General features: G+C 50.1%; 1 protein-coding gene across 1 annotated transcript; it reads right to left on the bottom strand.

Moving 5' to 3' along the window:
• Positions 1-10,985: 10,985 nt before the first annotated feature.
• LOC142002433 (olfactory receptor 52B2-like) lies at positions 10,986-11,951 on the bottom strand. The gene has a single exon (XM_074978558.1). The coding sequence runs from the start codon at positions 11,949-11,951 to the stop codon at positions 10,986-10,988; it is 966 nt and encodes a 321-aa protein (XP_074834659.1).
• Between the last annotated feature and the right edge of the window lie 7,416 nt (positions 11,952-19,367).

A 19,367-nucleotide genomic window follows, 5' to 3' on the forward strand; every position in this document is an offset into this window, starting at 1 on the left:
GGACTTGGGCCCTGAGTTGATCAAGGTGCCCTCTGGTGTTGCTGTACACAGAAGATTTTCTGCTCCGCACATTTTAGCAGTTGCTGTCCAGATGCAAGCAGTGACTCTGACGGTGGTAAGGCAGTCACACAACTGGCTCCTCTGGCCCTGACTCTGGTTTTAATGCTCACTGCCATGGACTCTGTGATGGGATGCAGTCACAGAAGACCTCTTGGGACATTCCCCAGGGAGCTGATCATGCCACTGACACCCACCCTTTTGCTCCCTGGGGCTCCCCACTGTCCTGTCCTGTTGGGCCACATCCTCTGGTTTCCCCCAACCAAAGCACAGAGTTGGGGTTACTGGCCCCCTAGAGATCAATGCAGCCATTGATTTACTTCACCTTTGGGATGTTGCAGTTCTAGGGCAGTGCACCTGGGGCATCCAGCCCCCCAAAGGAATCAAAATCTCCAATAAATCTGTATCTCTGCAGAAGTTTTGCACAGAGAGGGCTTATCAGGTAAGTTCCCTTTCTCAATTAAAAGGAGACATTCACAGTTGTTGCTAAGCCCACATAATAACAATTTACACTAGGTTTGATTAAAAACAAAATATTTTTTATTAAGTAAAACAATAGGATTTAAGTGATTTTAAGAAAAAGAGGCAGATCAAAGGGAGCTATCAAATTAAAATAAAACACATTGTTACTCCTATTTCACTGAGAAAGGAGAGGCGTCCGTCCATCTGTCCATCCCACAATAGTCATGAAAATGTTTTGGAAGAGTCCAGAATGTGATCAGCTTTTCCCCCAACCTCTGCGGCTTTTGCTGGCTCCCCTGTGGCCTATGTTGGTTCCCCCCACCTCCACCCCACTGCCTCTCTTCCCTCTCCCCAAAATGGCCTCCATTGCCCCTGTCACTGAGAGAGTGCGGTGACCAATCGTAAAGGTGCCCTGCCCACTGCAGCACCCACTGGATGTGCCCACAAAGCCACCGCAGGTAAGTCTCACCTGGCTCGCACACTCAGTGCCAAGTTACAATCCCCAGACAGATCTCTCCACTGCCAGTGCAAGGTGCGGACCAGATTGACCCCCTTACAAGCCAGGATCTCGTTGGCCTTGCCATCACCTGACACAGCGCCTGCACCAGGAGTGGGGGCTGGGCTGACTGGTGCCTGTGGGAGGGAGCAGGGGCAACTGGTGCATGCGGGATGGTGACTGGGCGACTGGTGCCTGAAGGGTGGGAAGGAGCTCGCCGGCTGCTGCTGTTGCCAGATGTCGGACCTCCTGCCTACACCTCCACATAGGCATCAGCCACTCCTGCCCCCCATCCTGCAGCAGACACCAGTCTCCTGTGCTCCCAGACCTCTCACTGCAAAAAGGCCATCCCTGATACTTAAAGAAAACATACAGCTCATTCTGTTTCACTAGTTCCATGGGAGTTCACACTCTCAACTGCTGTCCTTACATCAGGTGAAAACTTCCAGTCAGGAAAGCTCTTACCTGACTGGGTTGTCCCATACACTGTAATGCTGTTCGGTTCCAGCTTAGGGTGCCTCAGGCAATTTCCAAGGCAGGTGGAAGACAAGGGGAAAGATTCCCATTGCTTAAGTAAACTTTCTCTTGGAAGTGTGAAGGATTTGGGGAATATGTCCTTCAGAGATCATTTGCATGAAAATGCGAAGGTGTGCATGTGTAATACCTTGTAAACAAAGCCTGATGGGAGCAGGTGAAGCAATGACATTTGTTCTGCTGTAAAGAGCATGTTGTTGTAAAGTCACAGTAATACTCTCACCCAGTGTAAGAATTGTGGAGTTTCATCAATGCTTGAAGTTGTTGTGGGGGTACAGGGCAGTCACCACCACTGTGTGAGATATGGATTGCAGAGGGCTCCCTCCAGCTAAGCACTGTGCGGTAAAAGGAGAAGGAGAAGGGATAGGGGTTGAACCAGCTGGCTGCAAGCCTTTTGGCTATACTGCTGTAAGACTGGTTTGACTAGTTCTCCCCACTTTCCCCCCACTTTTCAAAGGTCAACCTAAAGACACATCTATAGCTGTTCTGTGAGAATCCACCTTGGTAGATACTGAGGTGCTGTAGCTGGGTCTAGAGCTGAATGCCACTATGAGCTGAAATCGTCGGTAGCTGAAGCTATGGAGATCTGGAATCAAAGTGTTTTTCCTACAGCAAAACCCATAAGACAGCAGTGGGCAGCCAGTGGACAGCAGGTCGGGGCAACTGGCGGCCAGCCAGTAGGAGGAGTAGCGGGCAACCAGCATGCATGATCGGTGGGTGGCTGGTAAAAGAAGCAGCAGGCGGCTGCAGGTGCAACCGGTGGGGCAGCTGGCAGGGGGTAAGCGGAACACTGGACCAGCGCAAAGGTGGCATTGCCTCAGGTTCAATGAGGGAATGCACCAGGGTGATGTGTCAGGGCCACAGTTGGACAGAGTTGTAAGTGGGGCATGTGAAGGGGGTACGGAAAAAGTGTGGGAGTGTGTATTGGCTGGTTACAGTATTGCACTGGTGAGCCTGGGAGGCAAAGGATACTGCTCCGTCCATTTGAGCTGGGACATTTACCTTAGGGTTGGTTCTGAACTCTGGCTGTGGTATTTTCCAACCTTCTGCCATGTGACTTTTCTGCCTCTTTCATTAAAAGTTCCTTTTCTCCACTCGGACTCTGATTGCGAGTGGGGAAGCATTGCCTCTCTGCGGCACCAGGGGGTGTGTGAATTTCCCAAGCTACTGGGTGGGGGCTCGAGCTGGTTCTATGTGAGATGGATGAAAAGGAGCCCCTAGATGTTGAACCTGGCCCTAGTTGCTGCCGACTCCTGCCAGCGGAGGGGTTACATAAGCAAGGCATGTGGGTGGAGCCCAGGAGAGATTCAGGTGCTCCCTGGCTGATTAGCAGAGCTTCCACAGCGGGCAGCCTGTGTTTCTATTGGTGGTGCACATCCACACACACCTTGGTGCACATAACATCCCTCCGGAAGCAAAAACTTGATTCCAAAGTGGAGGCCAGTCACAGGTGGCATGGTCACCTGACTCTGTCTCCAAACACCTCTTAGACTTACAGGACCAACATAGCTCTTTACAAATGGTTAATCTGATTACTCAGTCATTAGGAAGATAACCCAGAGTTTTGGGTCGTATCAAGAGCACCAGTAATGGTTGTATTTGCACCTTTAAAACTATAACTAGACATATGCTCCATATTTCCAACGTTGCCTATAAGAATGATGCGCGCCAAAAAATATCATATACAGATTCATCAGTTTATACCATTGAAAATGATAGATTACAAGAGCCCCTTTTTCCAGAGTATCTCTGAGTCATGCATGTTTATGTTCATAACCCATTTTACAGGAAGTCTGGCCCATTGCAGAACCATTCGTGCTTTCTCTGCTCTCATCCCTTAGGGCCCGTCTTCTACTTGCGCTACCTCAATGACATCTTCATCCTCTGGACCTATGGGAAGGAGGCTCTTGAAGAATTCCACTGTGATTTCAACAATTTCCACTCCACCATCAACCTCATCCTGGACCAGTCCACACAAGAGATCCACTTCCCGGACACTACTGTGCAAATTAGTGAGGGTCACATAAACACCACCCTGTACTGGAAACCCACAAACCTCTATCCTTACCAGCATGTCTCCAGCTTCCCTCCAGGGCACACGACACGATCCATTGTACACAGCCAAGGACTAAGGTACAACTGCATTTGCTCCAATCCCTCAGACTGAGACAAACACCTGCAAGATGTTACCAAGCTTTCTTGAAACTACAATACCCACACAAGGAAGTGAAGAAACAGATTGACAGAGATAGTTGTGTACCCAGAAGCCACCTGCTACAAGACAGGCCCAACAAGAAAAACAACAGAACACCACTAGCCATCATATACAGCCCCCTCCTTCCCCCCGGTTAAAACCTCTCCAGCACATCATCAGTGATCTACAACCCATCCTGGACAATGATCCTTGGGCTTATTTGCAGGAGAGAAGACTGAGGGGTGATTTAACAGCAGCCTTCAACTTCCTGAAGGGGAGCCCTAAAAAGGATGGAGAGAGAACACCCCCACTCATGCATCTGGTGAAGCGGGTCTTTGCCCACGAAAGCTTAAGCTCCAAAATATCTGTTAGTCTATCAGGTGCCACAGGACTTCTTGTTGTTTTTCAAGATACAGACTAACCCGGCCACCTCTCCGATACTGTTCTCAGTGGTGACAGGTGGCAGAACAAGAAGTAATGATCTGAAGTTACAGAAGGAGAGGAGTAGGTTGGATATTAGGAAAAACTACTTCCCCAGACGGGTGGTGAAGCACTGGAATGTGTTACCTAGTGAGGTGGTGGAGGTTTTTAAATCCCGGCTTGACATGGTCATGGCTGGGATGACTTAGTTGGGGTTGATCCTGCTTGGGGCAGGGGGCTGGACCAGATGACCTCTTGAGGTCCCTTCCAGCTCTGTGATTGTATGATTCTGTAACTCTATGCCATCATGTGCAGGCAATGGCCCTCTGCCAAATTGGACAGTCTCTACATAAAAGAATAAATGGACACAAATCAGATATCAGGAACGGTAACACAAAAAAAACCTGTAAGAAGACACTTCAATCTCCCTGGACACTCAGTAACAGGCTTAAAAGTAGCAATCCTACCACAAAAAAATTTCAAAAGCAGACTCTGAAGAGAAACTGCAGAGCTGCATTTCATTTGCAAATTTGACACCATGAACCAAGAACTGAACAGCGACTGGGAGTGGCTGGCCAATAACAAAAGCAATTTCTCTGCTCAGGATGTTCACACCTCCACATTAACTACTAATAATGGGCCACATCCTCCCTGATTCAATTGACCTGATTTCTCCTCTCTTGATGTTCACAACTGCACATTAACGGCTGGTAATGGGCCACATCCTCTGTGACTGAACCAGCCTTGTCAGTTCTGGCCCTCCCCTTGACCGGGACTCCCTCCTTTTCATAAGCCCATATATTTAAAGCCTCCTGTGGAACCCCCCACTCATGCATCTGATGAAGCCCACTTTGCCCACTAATGCTTATGCTCCAAAATATCTGTTAGTCTATAAGGTGCCCCAGGACTTCTTGTTGTTGTTGGAGATACAGACTAACTCGGCCACCCCTCTGATATTCGCAGGTTAGAATGGCATGAGAACAAAATCTCTTTAATTCACATTCCTCTTCCTGTCTCCTTCCAGCACTGAGGCCTTGGCCTGACCAACCCTCCAGCACAAGAGTAAATTAATTTAATTCACATTTGGCATGAAATCTGTGGGCTCACGTCAAGTATGGACTGGTCTCTATGCTAGTTTTATGGCTGAGGCTTGGGCTCACTCCTTGATAATTCATATCTATGGCTCACAATGATGTGATGTGCAAAGTCTGTTTGTATGTATTTGTTGTATCAGTGTGTGCATCTTACACCCTCCTATAACTGAGCATAACAATGACTGCAGCCAAACACTGCCGCCTGTATCTTTTCCTTTGGTGCTCTAGGTAGCAACACGCTCCTGTTAGGGCCATTACAGTTATCACCTGGGCCATCGTGAGGAATAGGCTGAGGGTCCCAATAGAACTTGTCCATCAGTTGTACAAGGGAATGAGCAGACCAAGGTATGGATGGATTCACAGTCTGGACGCCACATAACCACTGGGCCAGCTGAAGTCCATGAACTATGATTGTCCTGTACGATGGGTAAACCTCCTTCCCTCTTCTCCCAGCAAGAAGGGCAAAGAGTGGGGGATGGAGTAGGAACAGGGCCTGGCACATACGTTCTGGTGTCAAGAGGCCTGGCAGGAGGCCTGAGGCCTGGCTAATGCAGCCATCCCAGCGTGGCTCATGCAAAGGGAGACCAGCCCTGCTCCCCGAACCAGGCAGGAGAAGGACAACTGTCACAGACACACACTGCAGTCAGAGTGAGGCGGCCCCACTCTAGCTCACCCCCTCCCATCACTGCCTCAGTGTCAGGTGTGTGCGGCCACCCCGGACAGATTCATTCCCTGCCAAGGACTCACCAGGCTCCTGCCCCAGCCGGGGATGAGCAGTCGCTGCCTGGGACTCAGCCGGGAGCTGCAGGTGATGGGAAATCCGCACTGAGCGGGGCTGAGGTGCAGGGATGTTTATACAGCTGCCCTGGGAATCCCAGGGGGGCTCAGAGCCAGCAGGGAGCCCCAGGGACCTGGTCTGTGGGACTGGCTCAGGTGGGGAATTGCTGCCGAGAATTAACTCTTTCCTCTCCCCTGTTTTATGCAATACTGTCTCACTTTGTATGTTATTTAGAAAGGAGATTGTGACACTGTGCCCCCAGCAAAATGTTCCCTGTGCTGTGACATTTGCCTTCTCACACCTGACAAACTCACCACACCTCACATGGGATGTTTAGACCTAAAAATAGCATGTAAGATGTGGACTGATGGCTTATATCTTACAATTCACAACAACTGCAGAATAAGTTTCCAGGTAATAGTTAAGCACAAGGTTAGCATCCATCCCCAGGTGATCAATGGGGAACACTCACACGCATCCGAAAGCATTCAACTCCTCTCACAGAATCACAGGGATGAAATGGACCTCAGGATGGTATCGAGTCCAGCCCCCTGCTTCAAGCAGGATCAACCTCCACTAAGTCATCCCAGCCAGGACCTTGCCCAGCCAGGACTTAAAAACCTCAAGGGATGGAGAAAAGGCAGCTGCAGGAACCTGTCTGGGGCTGCCTCACTCTGACCACAGGGGCAGGACAGCAGCGTGTCCCTGCTCTCCTGGGGCAGGTGCTGCTATGGGGATGCTCTGGCACTGCCCTGCAGGAAGGTGTATGTGTGAGTGCTCTGTGCCGAGCCCCTCTCAGCAACGTGTGTGTCTGCGACAGTTGCCCTTCTCCTGCCCGGTTTGGGGAGCACGGCCGTTTTCTCTTCGTATTAGCCACGCTGGGACGGCTGCGTTAGCCAGGCCTCAGAGGCAGCTGCAGGAACCCATCAGCACACAGCCTTGCTCTGCTGGCCGGCACACACGGAGGCGTTGTCGAGCTAACCCAGAGGCCAGGTCTAGACTACGCCTTAAAAACTTTTGTAGATCTGCAATTCCAGCTACTGCAATTACAGAGCTGGGCTTGACCTATCTACAATTGATTTACCTGCCTGCCCTCGCTGCAGGAGCTCAACTGATGGCCCCTCACTGCTCAGTTTTGGGTGCCCCCACTAGGCACACAAAATCGAACCCTGGAAGATTGACCCTGACCAGATCAATCCTCCAGGTGTGGGGACCTGCCGAGAGAGCGGAGGGTGAGCTCTCCATTCCTCTCCACCCAACCAACGCTTGTTTTTGCTGGGTTTTTCCTGAGTACTCTAAAGTGCCATGTGCAGTACAGAGGACGGGACTGTTGGGAAACCTGAGAAGAGGACCAGTTGCTCTTTTGGGGCAGGTAACATGGAGATGTGTGAGCACTTAGTATCAGGACCAGACACTCCAGAAACTGATTCACAGCAGTGTCCCTGTTAACCTGCAAGGTGACTACATGCCTGGCCTGTTTCTCCTAACCTCCGAATTAGCTGCCACAACCTGAGTGCCTTTCTCGGAGCCTAAGAAGTGAGCTGTGCTCCTCAAAAGCTTGTAGGTCTCACCAGTGAAGGAGGCCCGATAAAAAATATTCCCTCCACCATCCAGTCTCTCCAGATGTGTGAGGCAGGAGGTGGTGCTGGGAAGGTAAATCGGAGCTGCTCTTCCTCTCCTAACACAGGAAAAATAAAAGGTGCAAGTAAAACTGAACATCGAGGACAACGACAAAACCCCTTTCCCACAGGACAGAATCAGCCTGCGGAACTCACTGGTGCGGGTGCTGCTGTGGCCAAGATTGTAGCAAGATTGAAGAAGGCATTGAAAATGCATCTGGCTATCAGACATACCCAGACCGACCCCGACGCCTCCGGGCCTGACCAGATCTCGGTTAGAGAAAAGGGCAGGATGCAGCGTGTGGGGGGAAGATTATCCCGTATCCTCCCCAGGACAGATTCTGCCTGGGACTGTCCCGTTGGCAACGCAGGCACGACTGGGCCCTGATGGCTTCTGGCAGCAATAGCGCCAGGACAGAAGCTCCCACTGGCCTTTGTGACTCTGCCCTCGTCATTGTCTGGGTGTCAGGGACAACAGGAGTGGAGCGTCGGTCACAGGGCCCTGAGACACTCCTACACGCCCACCTGCCAGAGGTTGCTAGGCCAGAAGCTGAAATCCCACTGAGGGGCCCAATCCTGCAACCTGCTGGACAAGATGCTGGGGGATCTGCTTGGTCCACAGTTGCTATAGGAACCCAGGACTGGAACGGGCATCTGTCCATGCTCTGCTTTGTGTGTCATTTCCCACCTGCTGCCCTGGCTTCACATCCTGCTAGCCTGGCCCTGCTGGACTCATGCTTTGCCCTCAGGGCTGTCTTGGACTCTGACCTCCCCTATCTACCCTTCCCTGACGGTTGCTTTCACCACTAGGTCTGACAGCCCACAGCCCGGTGGTGACACCGGTACACAAGGCTCTGTTGGAGCAGATGCTTGTGGAGCTCTGGGAGGCAGACGGTGGAGCCGGCAGGTCTCTGTTGCTGACGTAGGACGCTGGCTGCCCCGACCCACAGCCCCCAATGGTGGGATGGCTCCCCAAGCCGACAAAGGGGTTCTCAGACTGCTCTGGTTCAGAGCCTCCCCCCTAGCTGTGCCAACTGTGAGATCAACAGTAACATCCTTGTAAGCAGCAACAGCATTGGCCGTCCCTTCCATGTCCCTAAATGGACAGAGACAGGGAAGAGGCCAGCACACTGAAGAGCATCAGAGAAGACCAACAAGAATCATTACAGGATTAGAGACCTGCCTGAGGGTGACAGGCTCCAAGGGCCCAACCTATTCAGTTTAACAGAGAAAAAATGAAGGGGGGAAATGGAGGGTGTGAGTCTATGGATTCTGAGAAATGGGTGGTCGCCGTAGGAGAGGATCTTGCAGGGGATATCGCCAGCAACAGACCCTCAGTCCAGCAGAGCAAAGCCCAGCCAGACCCCGGGCTGGCAAACCGAGATGGACAAATTCAGACGGGAAGGGAATTAACGGCAGGAACCTTTGACCGGGGTGGGGGTTCTCCATCTCTGGCTGGTTCTCAGTCAAAACAGGCTGTTCTTCTTGGAGCTCTGCTCCAGGAATTCCTGTGGGACAGATCTCCGTCCAGGGCTATGCCGGGGTCAGACTGGATGGGCACAATGGTCCTTTCTGGCCTTGGAATAAATGGGTCTGTGAACCATGGAGTGTGAGGCCAGGGCCAGGCCGGCTCTCTGGCTCAGATTCCCCTCTGCCATGGGCCAGATCAGGAGTCACCCCACTGAAAGCCAGGACAGTGGTGGAGGGTCAGATTCAAAGCCTGTGGCCCTGCTTCTCTTCTTCTGGGTCCTACTGTCCCTCACGGTGCAGAATGAGGGCACAGCCATGTCGTGCACACACTTGTTCCTCCCGAGTTAGGTCTAGCCAGCTTGTGAGCTCCTTGGGAGAGGCATCACATTTCTGCTTCTGGACTGGGAGGTGCCTGACACAGGCCTTTGCGGCCCCAGTGGACCAAAATGTTAAAAATAGTATTGAGCTCTTCCATCATGGCGTCTCAAAGCACTCTACAGAGAGGTGTCAGCAGCATTGGGCCCATTTCAAGTATGGGGAGACTGAGGCACAGGACAATGATGTACTTGTGCACAGTTACCCAGCAGGCCGATGGCAGACCTTAGGGACAGATCCCAGATCTCTGGCGTTCCAATCCAGATTCACAGCTGGTATGGATGTCATCACATTGGCCTGCCCAGAGGCCTCTTTGAATGCCTGGACTGGGAGAAAGGAAGGGTCAATTTTCTCTGACTGCAGTGGGAGCAGGAGGTGGTTCACCTAGAGCTGGTGTGCAACTAACTCTCCATTTCCTATGTCCCCCAAGACCCAAAGGGGACATGTCTCCAAGCAGAAGCTAGAGCACAAATGGAAAGAGCTACTCAGGTTGTGAACTTCAAATTCATTGAGACACAAACCTGCCCTTGCCTCTCCTGCATGTCCAGCCTGGCTCTGCACTCACAGAGTGGGCAGCCAGTGGCCGTGGTTCGCCTGCCTCTCTGCCCCCTGATAATCTGCCAAGTGAGCCTGCTAAATGTGCAGAGGGGCCGATAAGCGGACACTGGTAGCAGCAGCATATGGCCCATCTGGGAGTGCCAGCGGCAAGTGCCCCCCAGTGGCTGTTGGGGACGAACACTGTGTGTTGAGGAAGAGTCACTGTGGCTTCTGTGAGGGGAAATCCTCTTTCATCACCTAGTGTGTGCGCAAGCGTGGTCCAGGGACTTCCAGAAAGCCTCTGACAGGGACCCTCACCAAAGCCCTTAGGGAAAGGAAGGTTCCGTGGAAGAAGATGGCAGAAGGGCCAAGCATTCTATGTACTCTCCTCTGAGGACACTTACCCAGGCCCTCCATCTTGGCTGCAAATTGTGCTCACTTTTGCAGTGAGGAAATACCACAGGAAAGAAACTGCACCCCTTTAGCAGAGCAAGTCAGTGGAGAATGCAGACCAGCACCCCTCTTTCCCAGCCTGCACTCTAGCGCCTGTTCCGCTGGCCAATGGCTTGGCCCCTTTGCCTGTTCCTTTCTCACAATTAGAAGTCCACCACAGACGCAGCTTGTCGCAGAGGAGATGTACACACTGTGCTTTCACTCCCAGTCATTGTAACTTTGGTTTTTCTTCCTTGGTTGTTCCCGTTCAACTTAGAACAAGTCCTGTGGGGTCGGACGGCCGTTTGGGGAAGAGCACGGTGTTCTTGAATCAGGTCCATCCCACAAGGTACATGAGACAAGATGGGTAAGGAAATATCTTTTATTGAACCACTGTCTGCCGGTGAATCTGGCGACCTTTCAAGTTTAGGCAAAGTCCAGAATGAAAACACCCCTACAGAACAAATGAAAATCGGGCTTTAATTTCCAAGCCCCAGAACATTATCTGCATCCTCTGTTAGCTCAGCACAAGGCGCCTGCTGCAGCAATGATAAAACAAGTTAATCACCCGTTTCAGGATCTCTTTTGTTGTCACCCCATAAATGATGGGGTTGAACATGGGCGGGATGAGCACATAGAGGTTCGCCAGTAGGTTGAGAATATAACCAGGGATGATGTGCCCGTATTGGTGTGCGAAAGAGGAGAAAAAGGATGGGGTGTAGAACATCGATATAACACAGATGTGGGAGCCACAGGTGCGCAGAGCCTTCAGCCGGGCATCATTAGAATGGAGCCGGAAGACAGCCCTGAGGATGAGCACATAAGACACGGCAATGAGCACAGCGTCCAAACCAATTGCTAAAATAGCCATCGCTACGCCGTACCAGAAGTTCATTGTGACATTGTCACAGGCCAGCCGGGCAATGCCCATGTGCTGACAATAAGGGTGCGGCAGAATGTTGGTTCTGCAGAATTTCAGCCGTGTTATGAGAAAGACAAGGGGAAAAATGAGACAGAAACTTCTTGTGACAATGGCCAGCCCCATCTTCCCAATCACAGGCTTGGTTAGCACAGTGGTGTATCTCAGGGGATTGCAGATGGCAACATACCGATCAAACGCCATGGCCAGCAGGATGGCCGACTCAGAAATAAAAGTGACATGGATGAAGAACATCTGGGTGAGGCAGGCAGCAAAAGAAATTTCCCCAGCTCTGAACCAAAATACAGCCAGCATCTTGGGCACTGTTGTGGTCGATAACACTAGATCAGCCACGGCCAGCATGGAGAGGAAAAGGTACATGGGCTCATGGAGGCTTCGTTCTGTCCCTATGATGAATAGGAGCAGAGAGTTCCCAAAAACCGCCACAATGTACATCACACAGAAGGGGATGGAGATCCAGACCTGAGACTCCTCTGTCCCCGGGAAGCCAGCAAGGATGAAGGTTTCAGGGATGAAAAAGGTCTGATTCTCAACTGGCATCATGTACCATCCCTTGGAGCTTCTATTCAGTTGCCAGGAGCTAACAGCAAAAGAGAAGATCAGTGAGAACTTGAGTGTCAGCCAGGACTGGAATGTATTTGGAGAGAGAATCAGAGATACGAAAACTTCCTTATGTGACAGCTGCCTGGTGGGTGGTACCAGCAACCCAGAAACTCTCTCCTGCTACCGAATATCCCCATTCCTAAAGAAGGGTGATGGTTTTGGATGGCTCTTGACCTGGGTCATGTAAAGTGAGCTCCTGGTGTTGCTGTGCACACCACCATCTCTGCCACATGTCTTGTTTTTGTTTTTTCAATTGATCACGAGATCCAAACAGTTACTCTTAGAGTGAGTTAAAGCAGCACTTATCTGCCTTTTACACTCACTACTGTGGAGTCGCTGCCAAGTTCTAACAGTATGAAAGCAACAAAATACGTATGTCTTATAAGCCGTTGTCTACACGTGCACGCTACTTCAAAGTAGAGGCACTAACTTCGAAATAGCGCCCGTCACTGCTACACGTGTTGGGCGCTATTTCGACGCTAACATCGACGTTAGGCGGCGAGATGTCGAAGCCACTAACCCCATGAGGGGATGGGAATAGCGCCCTACTTCGAAGTTGAACGTCGAAGTAGGGACCGTGTAGTCGTTGCGCGTCCTGCAACATCGAAATAGCGGGGTCCGCCATGGTGGCCATCAGCTGAGGGGTTGAGAGACGCTCTCTCTCCAGCCCCTGCGAGGCTCTATGGTCACCGTGTGCAGCAGCCCTTAGTACAGGGCTTCTGGCTGCTGCTGCTGCTGCTGCAGCTGGGGATCCATGCTGCAGGCACAGGGTCTGCAACCAGTTGTTGGCTCTGTGGATCTTGTGCTGTTTAGTGCAACTGTGTCTGGGAGGGGCCCTTTAAGGGAGCGGCTTGCTGTTGAGTCCGCCCTGTGACCCTGTCTGCAGCTGTGCCTGGCACCCTTATTTCGATGTGTGCTACTTTGGCGTGTAGACGTTCCCTCGCAGTGCCTATTTCCATGTGGTGCTGCGCAACGTCGATGTTGAACGTCGACGTTGCCAGCCCTGGAGGACGTGTAGACATTATTCATTGAAATAGCGTATTTCGATGTCGCTACATCGAAATAAGCTACTTCGATGTAGGCTTCATGTGTAGACATAGCTATAGAGCTGGAAGGGACCCTCCCCAGGTCATCAAGTCCAGTTTCCTGCCCTCATAGCAGGCCCTATCACAATTTATATATTTTCTTTTTTTAAGTTGAATCTACTTCTTGAAAGGCCCCCTCAGGAACTGAGCTCATAATTTTGTGTTTATAAGACCAATGGGCTAACCACTGAGCTAAGCTTCTTCCAGGTTGAACCCTCCTACTGGCTCCTTCAGCCTCTGGGGCCTTGCCCTAACTAACCCTCTAGCACAGGAGTAAACACGTTCATGATCAACTTCCACTGACTACAAGAAAATACTCTTAGGATAAAGTTACATTTTTTTGAGGATTTGGCCTCATATATGTCGGCTATTCTCTTGTATGAGGTTCTCTTCACTCTAGTTTTATGGAAGAGCCTTGGGGTCACTCCTAGACAATTAATATCTATGAATAATATTGATATGTCATGTAAAGTATATTTGTATGGAGACACTGTATGATCATGCACATGTTACACACTCTCAAAGCCAAGCATAATATCCATGTGCAGCCTGGCCTTGTAATTGGTCTCATTACTTTTGTAGCCCAAGTAGCAACACGCTCCTGTGAGGGACATTACTGTTGTCCCCTGTAGCACCATTTGTAGCAGGCTGAGTGTCCTGCGTGTTACCTGTCCGACATGTCAAACAGCAATTTGGAGCAGTGATGTTGCAAGTGGTACCAGACATTGGCCAGCATTGTTTTGAACAGCCTGTGTTGCAGTGAGGATGCTCTGCCCCTTGCCCAAGAGGAATATTAAGAGGAAATTCTCCCAATGAGTAGCTACTATGGAGCATACATTTTTGTACCCTTTTGTTTTCCCATTGCCTTTGTGTATTTTGCTGCCCTGCACCTGTTGCGTTTTCCCTGTGTGATAGTTGAACAGCTTAGCCATATTAGGCACATAGTACCTATGCACAGGAATGACAAAACAGGTTAGCAATTATTGTTTTACAGCAATAAGAATTACTATCACAAAGCAGACAAGTTAAATCAACCACCAGCGATTTTCTGTTCTTTGACAAGTGAATTAGGTAAATATGTTAGGTGCATATTGCACCAATCTCATTTTTATAAGGTACTCATTTTCCTTTTCTTGATACTGGGCTTTCTTTCACTGCACACTGATATCATCTGGTGTCTTCGGGGGGTGATATCTGTTTGTGTCTGGGGTTCATGTTATGGGATGCAAACTTAAACATCTTAGATTAGGTAACATAATAAAATTATTTTCTTTTATTTTTTTTCTGAAACCCAAGCTTAATGAATGAATGAAATACAGACCAAGCTTTTTAACACACCAGCTCTAGTGTTGTGATTCTTGCATACAAATTCTCTTTGCCTCTGACTAAGCAGGTCTTTGCCCACGAAAGCTTATGCTCTGAAATATCTGTTAGTCTATAAGGAGCCACGGGACTTCTTGTTGTTTTTGAAAATACAGACTAACATGGCTACCCCTCTGCTACTCCTCATATGAGGTGCGTGGCTAACATTTTAGACTGACTACAATGCTATATGTCTAAAACACATGTTCATGATCTATGAGGTCTATGAGGTGCGTTGCTTCCCCCTGCTGAACGTTCTCTTATAGCAGTAGAGAGGGAGCCGTGCTAGGCTATACACTATCAAAACAAAAAGCAGTCAAGTAGCACTTTAAAGACTAGCAAAATGGTTTATTAGGTGAGCTTTCGTGGGACAGACCCACTTCTTCAGACCACAGCCAGACCAGAACAGACTCAATATTTAAGATGCTGTTTTTGGCTCTCTGTGCCTTAAATATTGAGTCTGGTCTGGTCTGGCTGTGGTCTGAAGAAGTGGGTCTGTCCCACGAAAGCTCACCTAATAAACCATTTTGCTAGTCTTTAAAGTGCTACTTGACTGCTTTTTGTTTTGATGCTGTTATAGCAAGAATTAGCTATATAGTTGTAACCAAACCTTTTAGAGTTCGTTTGTGATGCCAATTACGCTTTTGAGAGTTTAGTAGCACAAACTCCCATAACCATAATTTCCCTTTCACAGAGCATAAAAGAGAAGTGAATAACAATTAAACCAAAATACATTTTAAAGGCATGTTCGTGCAAACCATGAAAGATATTCAATGTGTATGATACTTTGTTGTGTCGGTGAGCAGAACCTGCCTTTCTGCCACCTACCTCTCTAAAAAGAAGAAGCGGATCTTACCCATGAAAGCTCATTACCTAATAAATAAGTTTGCTGGTCTTTGAGATGCTACAAGACGGCTTGTTTTTTCGTGTATCTCTAGAGAACTAAGGAGTACATCCAGCTGCTGCATTCCTGAGGGGTGAAAAATATCAATTTTCTGACATTATTGGAAGTAAAAACTTGACGTTGATTTCTTTTTTCTTTCGTGTTGTTTTGTTTTGATTTCAGTGGCTTTATCTTCTGGATGTTTCTATAAAAGCTAAATTTTAAATCAGAAAGAGCCAAAGCGCAGATAGGCAGGTGAAAAGCAACCTAAAAGGGTACCGAGACCTTTGACAAGACAGATTATCTAAAAGGTACAGGCACCCGCAGCCAAGTCAGGAACCCGAACAAAGGCTACAAAAGGAAATCTGAAGGGGCAGAGCTCCTTTGAGGGAGCTTTTACTTTTAGCAATCCTCATGGATTGGGGTTTCCTGGGTGAGAGCACTTGGGAGCCTACTCCTTGGGTTTTTATCCTGGCCCACGAAGGAAAGTGGGGTTGCACCTACTCCTACAAAACTTGGTTCCTCAGTGCCTGTCACCTTTGAGCGAATGGCAGTCAGATTGCAGGAATGCCCTTTTGTGCTGCAGTTAGCGATTTGGGGAATCTTTGTATGTTAATACATCAGGGCGAGATGCTAACCTGCTTAATTGCAGTTTTCCACTTTGAAATTCTTTTTCTTTATTCACACCCCTGGACTCACATTGTGGGTTCTGTCTCCCCCTGGCTCTGCAGAAAGTTTTATTTTTGTCCTTTGTCTGGTTTATCTATTCCGGCTCAGTCTTGTTTGCTGCATTTTCCTCCTGTGTACAGCCTTGTCCCATTCTGACAGGCACCGGTCCAGGCCCTAGTTTTGGTTTTCCAAATTCTGGCCTTCGTCCTGTTGGCAGTGGTTCTATGACAGTGGCTCTTGTTTTGTATTTAATTTCCTTAGACCCACCTCTTTCTATTTCTGTTCCCATTCGTCAGGCACATGGGAGTTGGCCTTTTACAACAGGGGATGGTACCTCTTTGTAGCTTCTGAGAGCTGTTTCAAATGTTTTATCCTGTTCCTGTGCCTGGTGTCTCTGAAAAAGGAGCAGGAACATTCCAGGGCTGTGTGTCTTCTTTCTTTCTTTCTTTCTTTCTTTCTGTTACGTGTCCGTTATTTTTGTCACATGTTGTAGTATCTGTTAACAGCCATAGTAACAGTTTGCCATACTCAATATTTCAAGCCTAAGCTTCTGCCCTAGCCTGACAAATCGCACAGCATGTTCCTTTCCCTCTATGTTATATTTTAAATTGCATATCCATCTTTTGCTAGCATCCAATCAACTCCATGGTTTATTAAGATGTGAGGGGATTTTTCAGGAAGAGCTCAAGGGGTTCCCAAATGCTTAGTTTTCTGCCATATAGAATCGAGAGAGAGTCCTACATTAAATTGCTTTCCACAAAGTCCAGGGCCTGACAGTCCTTAGCACACCTTAAGGGAGCCAACGCAACTGGAAAATAAACTCTGTCTATCCGTTTTACATGGGAGAGTGCAGACCAAGGTACAGAGAGGGCATGATTGGATGCCTGGCGAAGTCATCTGACCACATAACAGCGTTGAACCCCGAGGTCATCTGCAATCCTTGAATTCTACTTTCCCGAGACAATAGGTAAAATCCTTCACATAAAAGGAAAAACGAGTGAGGGATGGAGTAGGAGGAGGTTCTGCAACACATGTGCAAGCATCAGAGGCGTGGCCTGAGGCCTGGCTAAAGTAGCTGCCCCTGCTTGGGTGGTACCAGCTCCGTCAGAGGGGCATTACGCAGGTCGGTCTCTGCTTCATTGACAAGGCCATGGCCGAGCACCTTCGTACCTTAACAGCTCTTGTGGTCAGCGGGTGGTTACTTGAGGTCTCCGGTGCCGGCCGGCTGCACAGACTTGAAGAAGCACACGGAGAGACCCCTCGCAGTGAATGTCTATCACCATTCACCACCACATAACAGACCTACCCTGGGATAGTGACTTGGCTCGGGATGTGTAACTTCCATCCGCCTGAATGAGGCAGTCACACCGGCCTACACTGCTGTGTACACACAGCTCTGGCCCTTGGGGACGAGGGGGATGGACTAAGCTGGTCAAAGAGCTCTCTGCCATTTGCACGCACCATCTCAATTCGCCCACAACCGTCCAACAGCAGCGCCGAGGCAGAACGTACAGAACAGCCGTGCCCATCCCATTGTCAGGGTGAATCACAGCGGGAAGATCGGATGCAGCGCAGCCCTTGTCGTCAGCTGCTCCTGGGCTCCTCAGTTTGCACAGTCACAGCTCTGCTCCTGGGCACAGCCAATTTCTGCAACTGCGCTGGACCCAGCCCTGAGCCCCTTGTGGATCTGAGGGAAGTTTCCCTGAGTTCAGCCTGGGGATTTGGGGTGAGGATGTGACAGGACTGGGGGAGATTTCAAAGAGGTTTCCTCTGAATTGTCCCTTTAACCAACAACGGCCCAGCCCAGAGCCACTGAGTTCAACAGCCAGAGCCCCAGTGACGTGCGCGGGTGAGGGTCAGTGTAACCCGGCGCCCTCGTCCTGATACGGCCCCTCAGCGCAGGGCCGGGGGCATTGGCTCAGTGCCAGGGGCTGCCGTCCTGCCCCTGCAGTCAGAGTGAGGCAGCCCCAGTCTAGCTCACCCCCTTCCAACACTGCCTCGGTGTCAGGTGTGTGCGGCCGCCCCGGACAGATTCATTCCCTGCCAAGGACTCACCAGGCTCCTGCCCCAGCCGGGGATGAGCAGTTGCTGTCTGGGACTCAGTCGGGAGCTGCAGGTGGTGGGGAATCCGCACTGAGCGGGGCTGAGGTTCAGGGATGTTTATACAGCTGCCCTGGGAATCCCAGGGGGTCTCAGAGCCAGCAGGGAGCCCCAGGGAGCTGGCCTGTGGGAATTGCTCAGGTGGGGAAGAGCAGCAGAGAATTAACCCTTTCCTTTCCCTTGTCATATCTGATCCTTTCTCCTTTTGAATGCTGCTTGAAAAGCCGTTGTTCACTGGAATGCCCTACAAGTTCCATATTTTGTCTATAAATACCTCATCTGAAGTGTCGATTATCAGAGAGGGAGCCGTGTGAGTCTCTATCTTCAAAAACAACAAGCAGTCCTGGGGCACCTCATTTACTAACAGCTATTTTGGAGCATGAGCTCTTGTGGGCAAAGTCCCACTTCAGCAGACGCTGTGTGCAGCACCTCGTAACACCTTCTCACTTGTAAACAGCGAAAAGCACCTGCCCAGGCAATAGTTAATGACGTGGCGAGGGGGGTGTACAGCCAAGCTCAACTGTCCACCCTGTCTCCATCGAAGGAAGAGCCTCAGCGACCACTGCAGCCAGTCGCCCTGTAACTGCAGGGACCCGTCAGCAGAGCGCATTGCCTGCCTGCCACGGCCGGGCTGTGTAACACTGAGCCTGGGCTGGTGGGGGAACTCATCCCTCTTTTGAAACCAGCCATCCTTTATTTTCTTCACAGGGCTACCCAGCTCTGTGCACAGTGCAGGACATGGGACTGAAACAGGCACGGCTGGAGCAGGAACCTAGCCCTGAGTGAGCAGCTGGAGTCGGGGGCTGGATAGCTCCGTTCACCACCTCACAGGGGCTGAGAGACTCGTTCCGCTGTTGTTAACCTGAAGGTGAAGGCAGACCTGGACTCCTGCTTACCTACCTGTTAAGCCTCGTATTCTGCGTCCTTTCTCAGACCTGCAGAAGTGTCCACATTGCTCCAAAGCTTGTCTACCTCACCAACAGAAGTTGTCCCAATAAAAGCTATTCCCTACCCCACTCTGTTTCTTGAGGTGTGGAGGTGTGAGGCAGGAGGTGGTGCCGAGGACTTAAATGGGAGCTGCTCTTCCTCTCCTAGCATAAGACTAAGGGACAGCAAGGAAAGGAAAAGGTGCACCTCAAAGGAATTATCTTCCCACACAGCAGGTAACCAGCCTGTTACCCACCCTGGCTGCAGGGTTTTGTTGAGGCCAAGAACTCAGCGAGATTCAAACAAGGATTGGACGCGCCTATGGGTATC

Source organism: Carettochelys insculpta, chromosome 1 (assembly GCF_033958435.1).
Source record: "Carettochelys insculpta isolate YL-2023 chromosome 1, ASM3395843v1, whole genome shotgun sequence".
Taxonomy (NCBI): domain Eukaryota; kingdom Metazoa; phylum Chordata; order Testudines; family Carettochelyidae; genus Carettochelys; species Carettochelys insculpta.

Bases quoted from the DNA above. Each gene is read 5' to 3' on its own strand.
- LOC142002433 (XM_074978558.1), bottom strand. From the start codon at position 11,951: ATGATGCCAGTTGAGAATCAGACCTTTTTCATCCCTGAAACCTTCATC.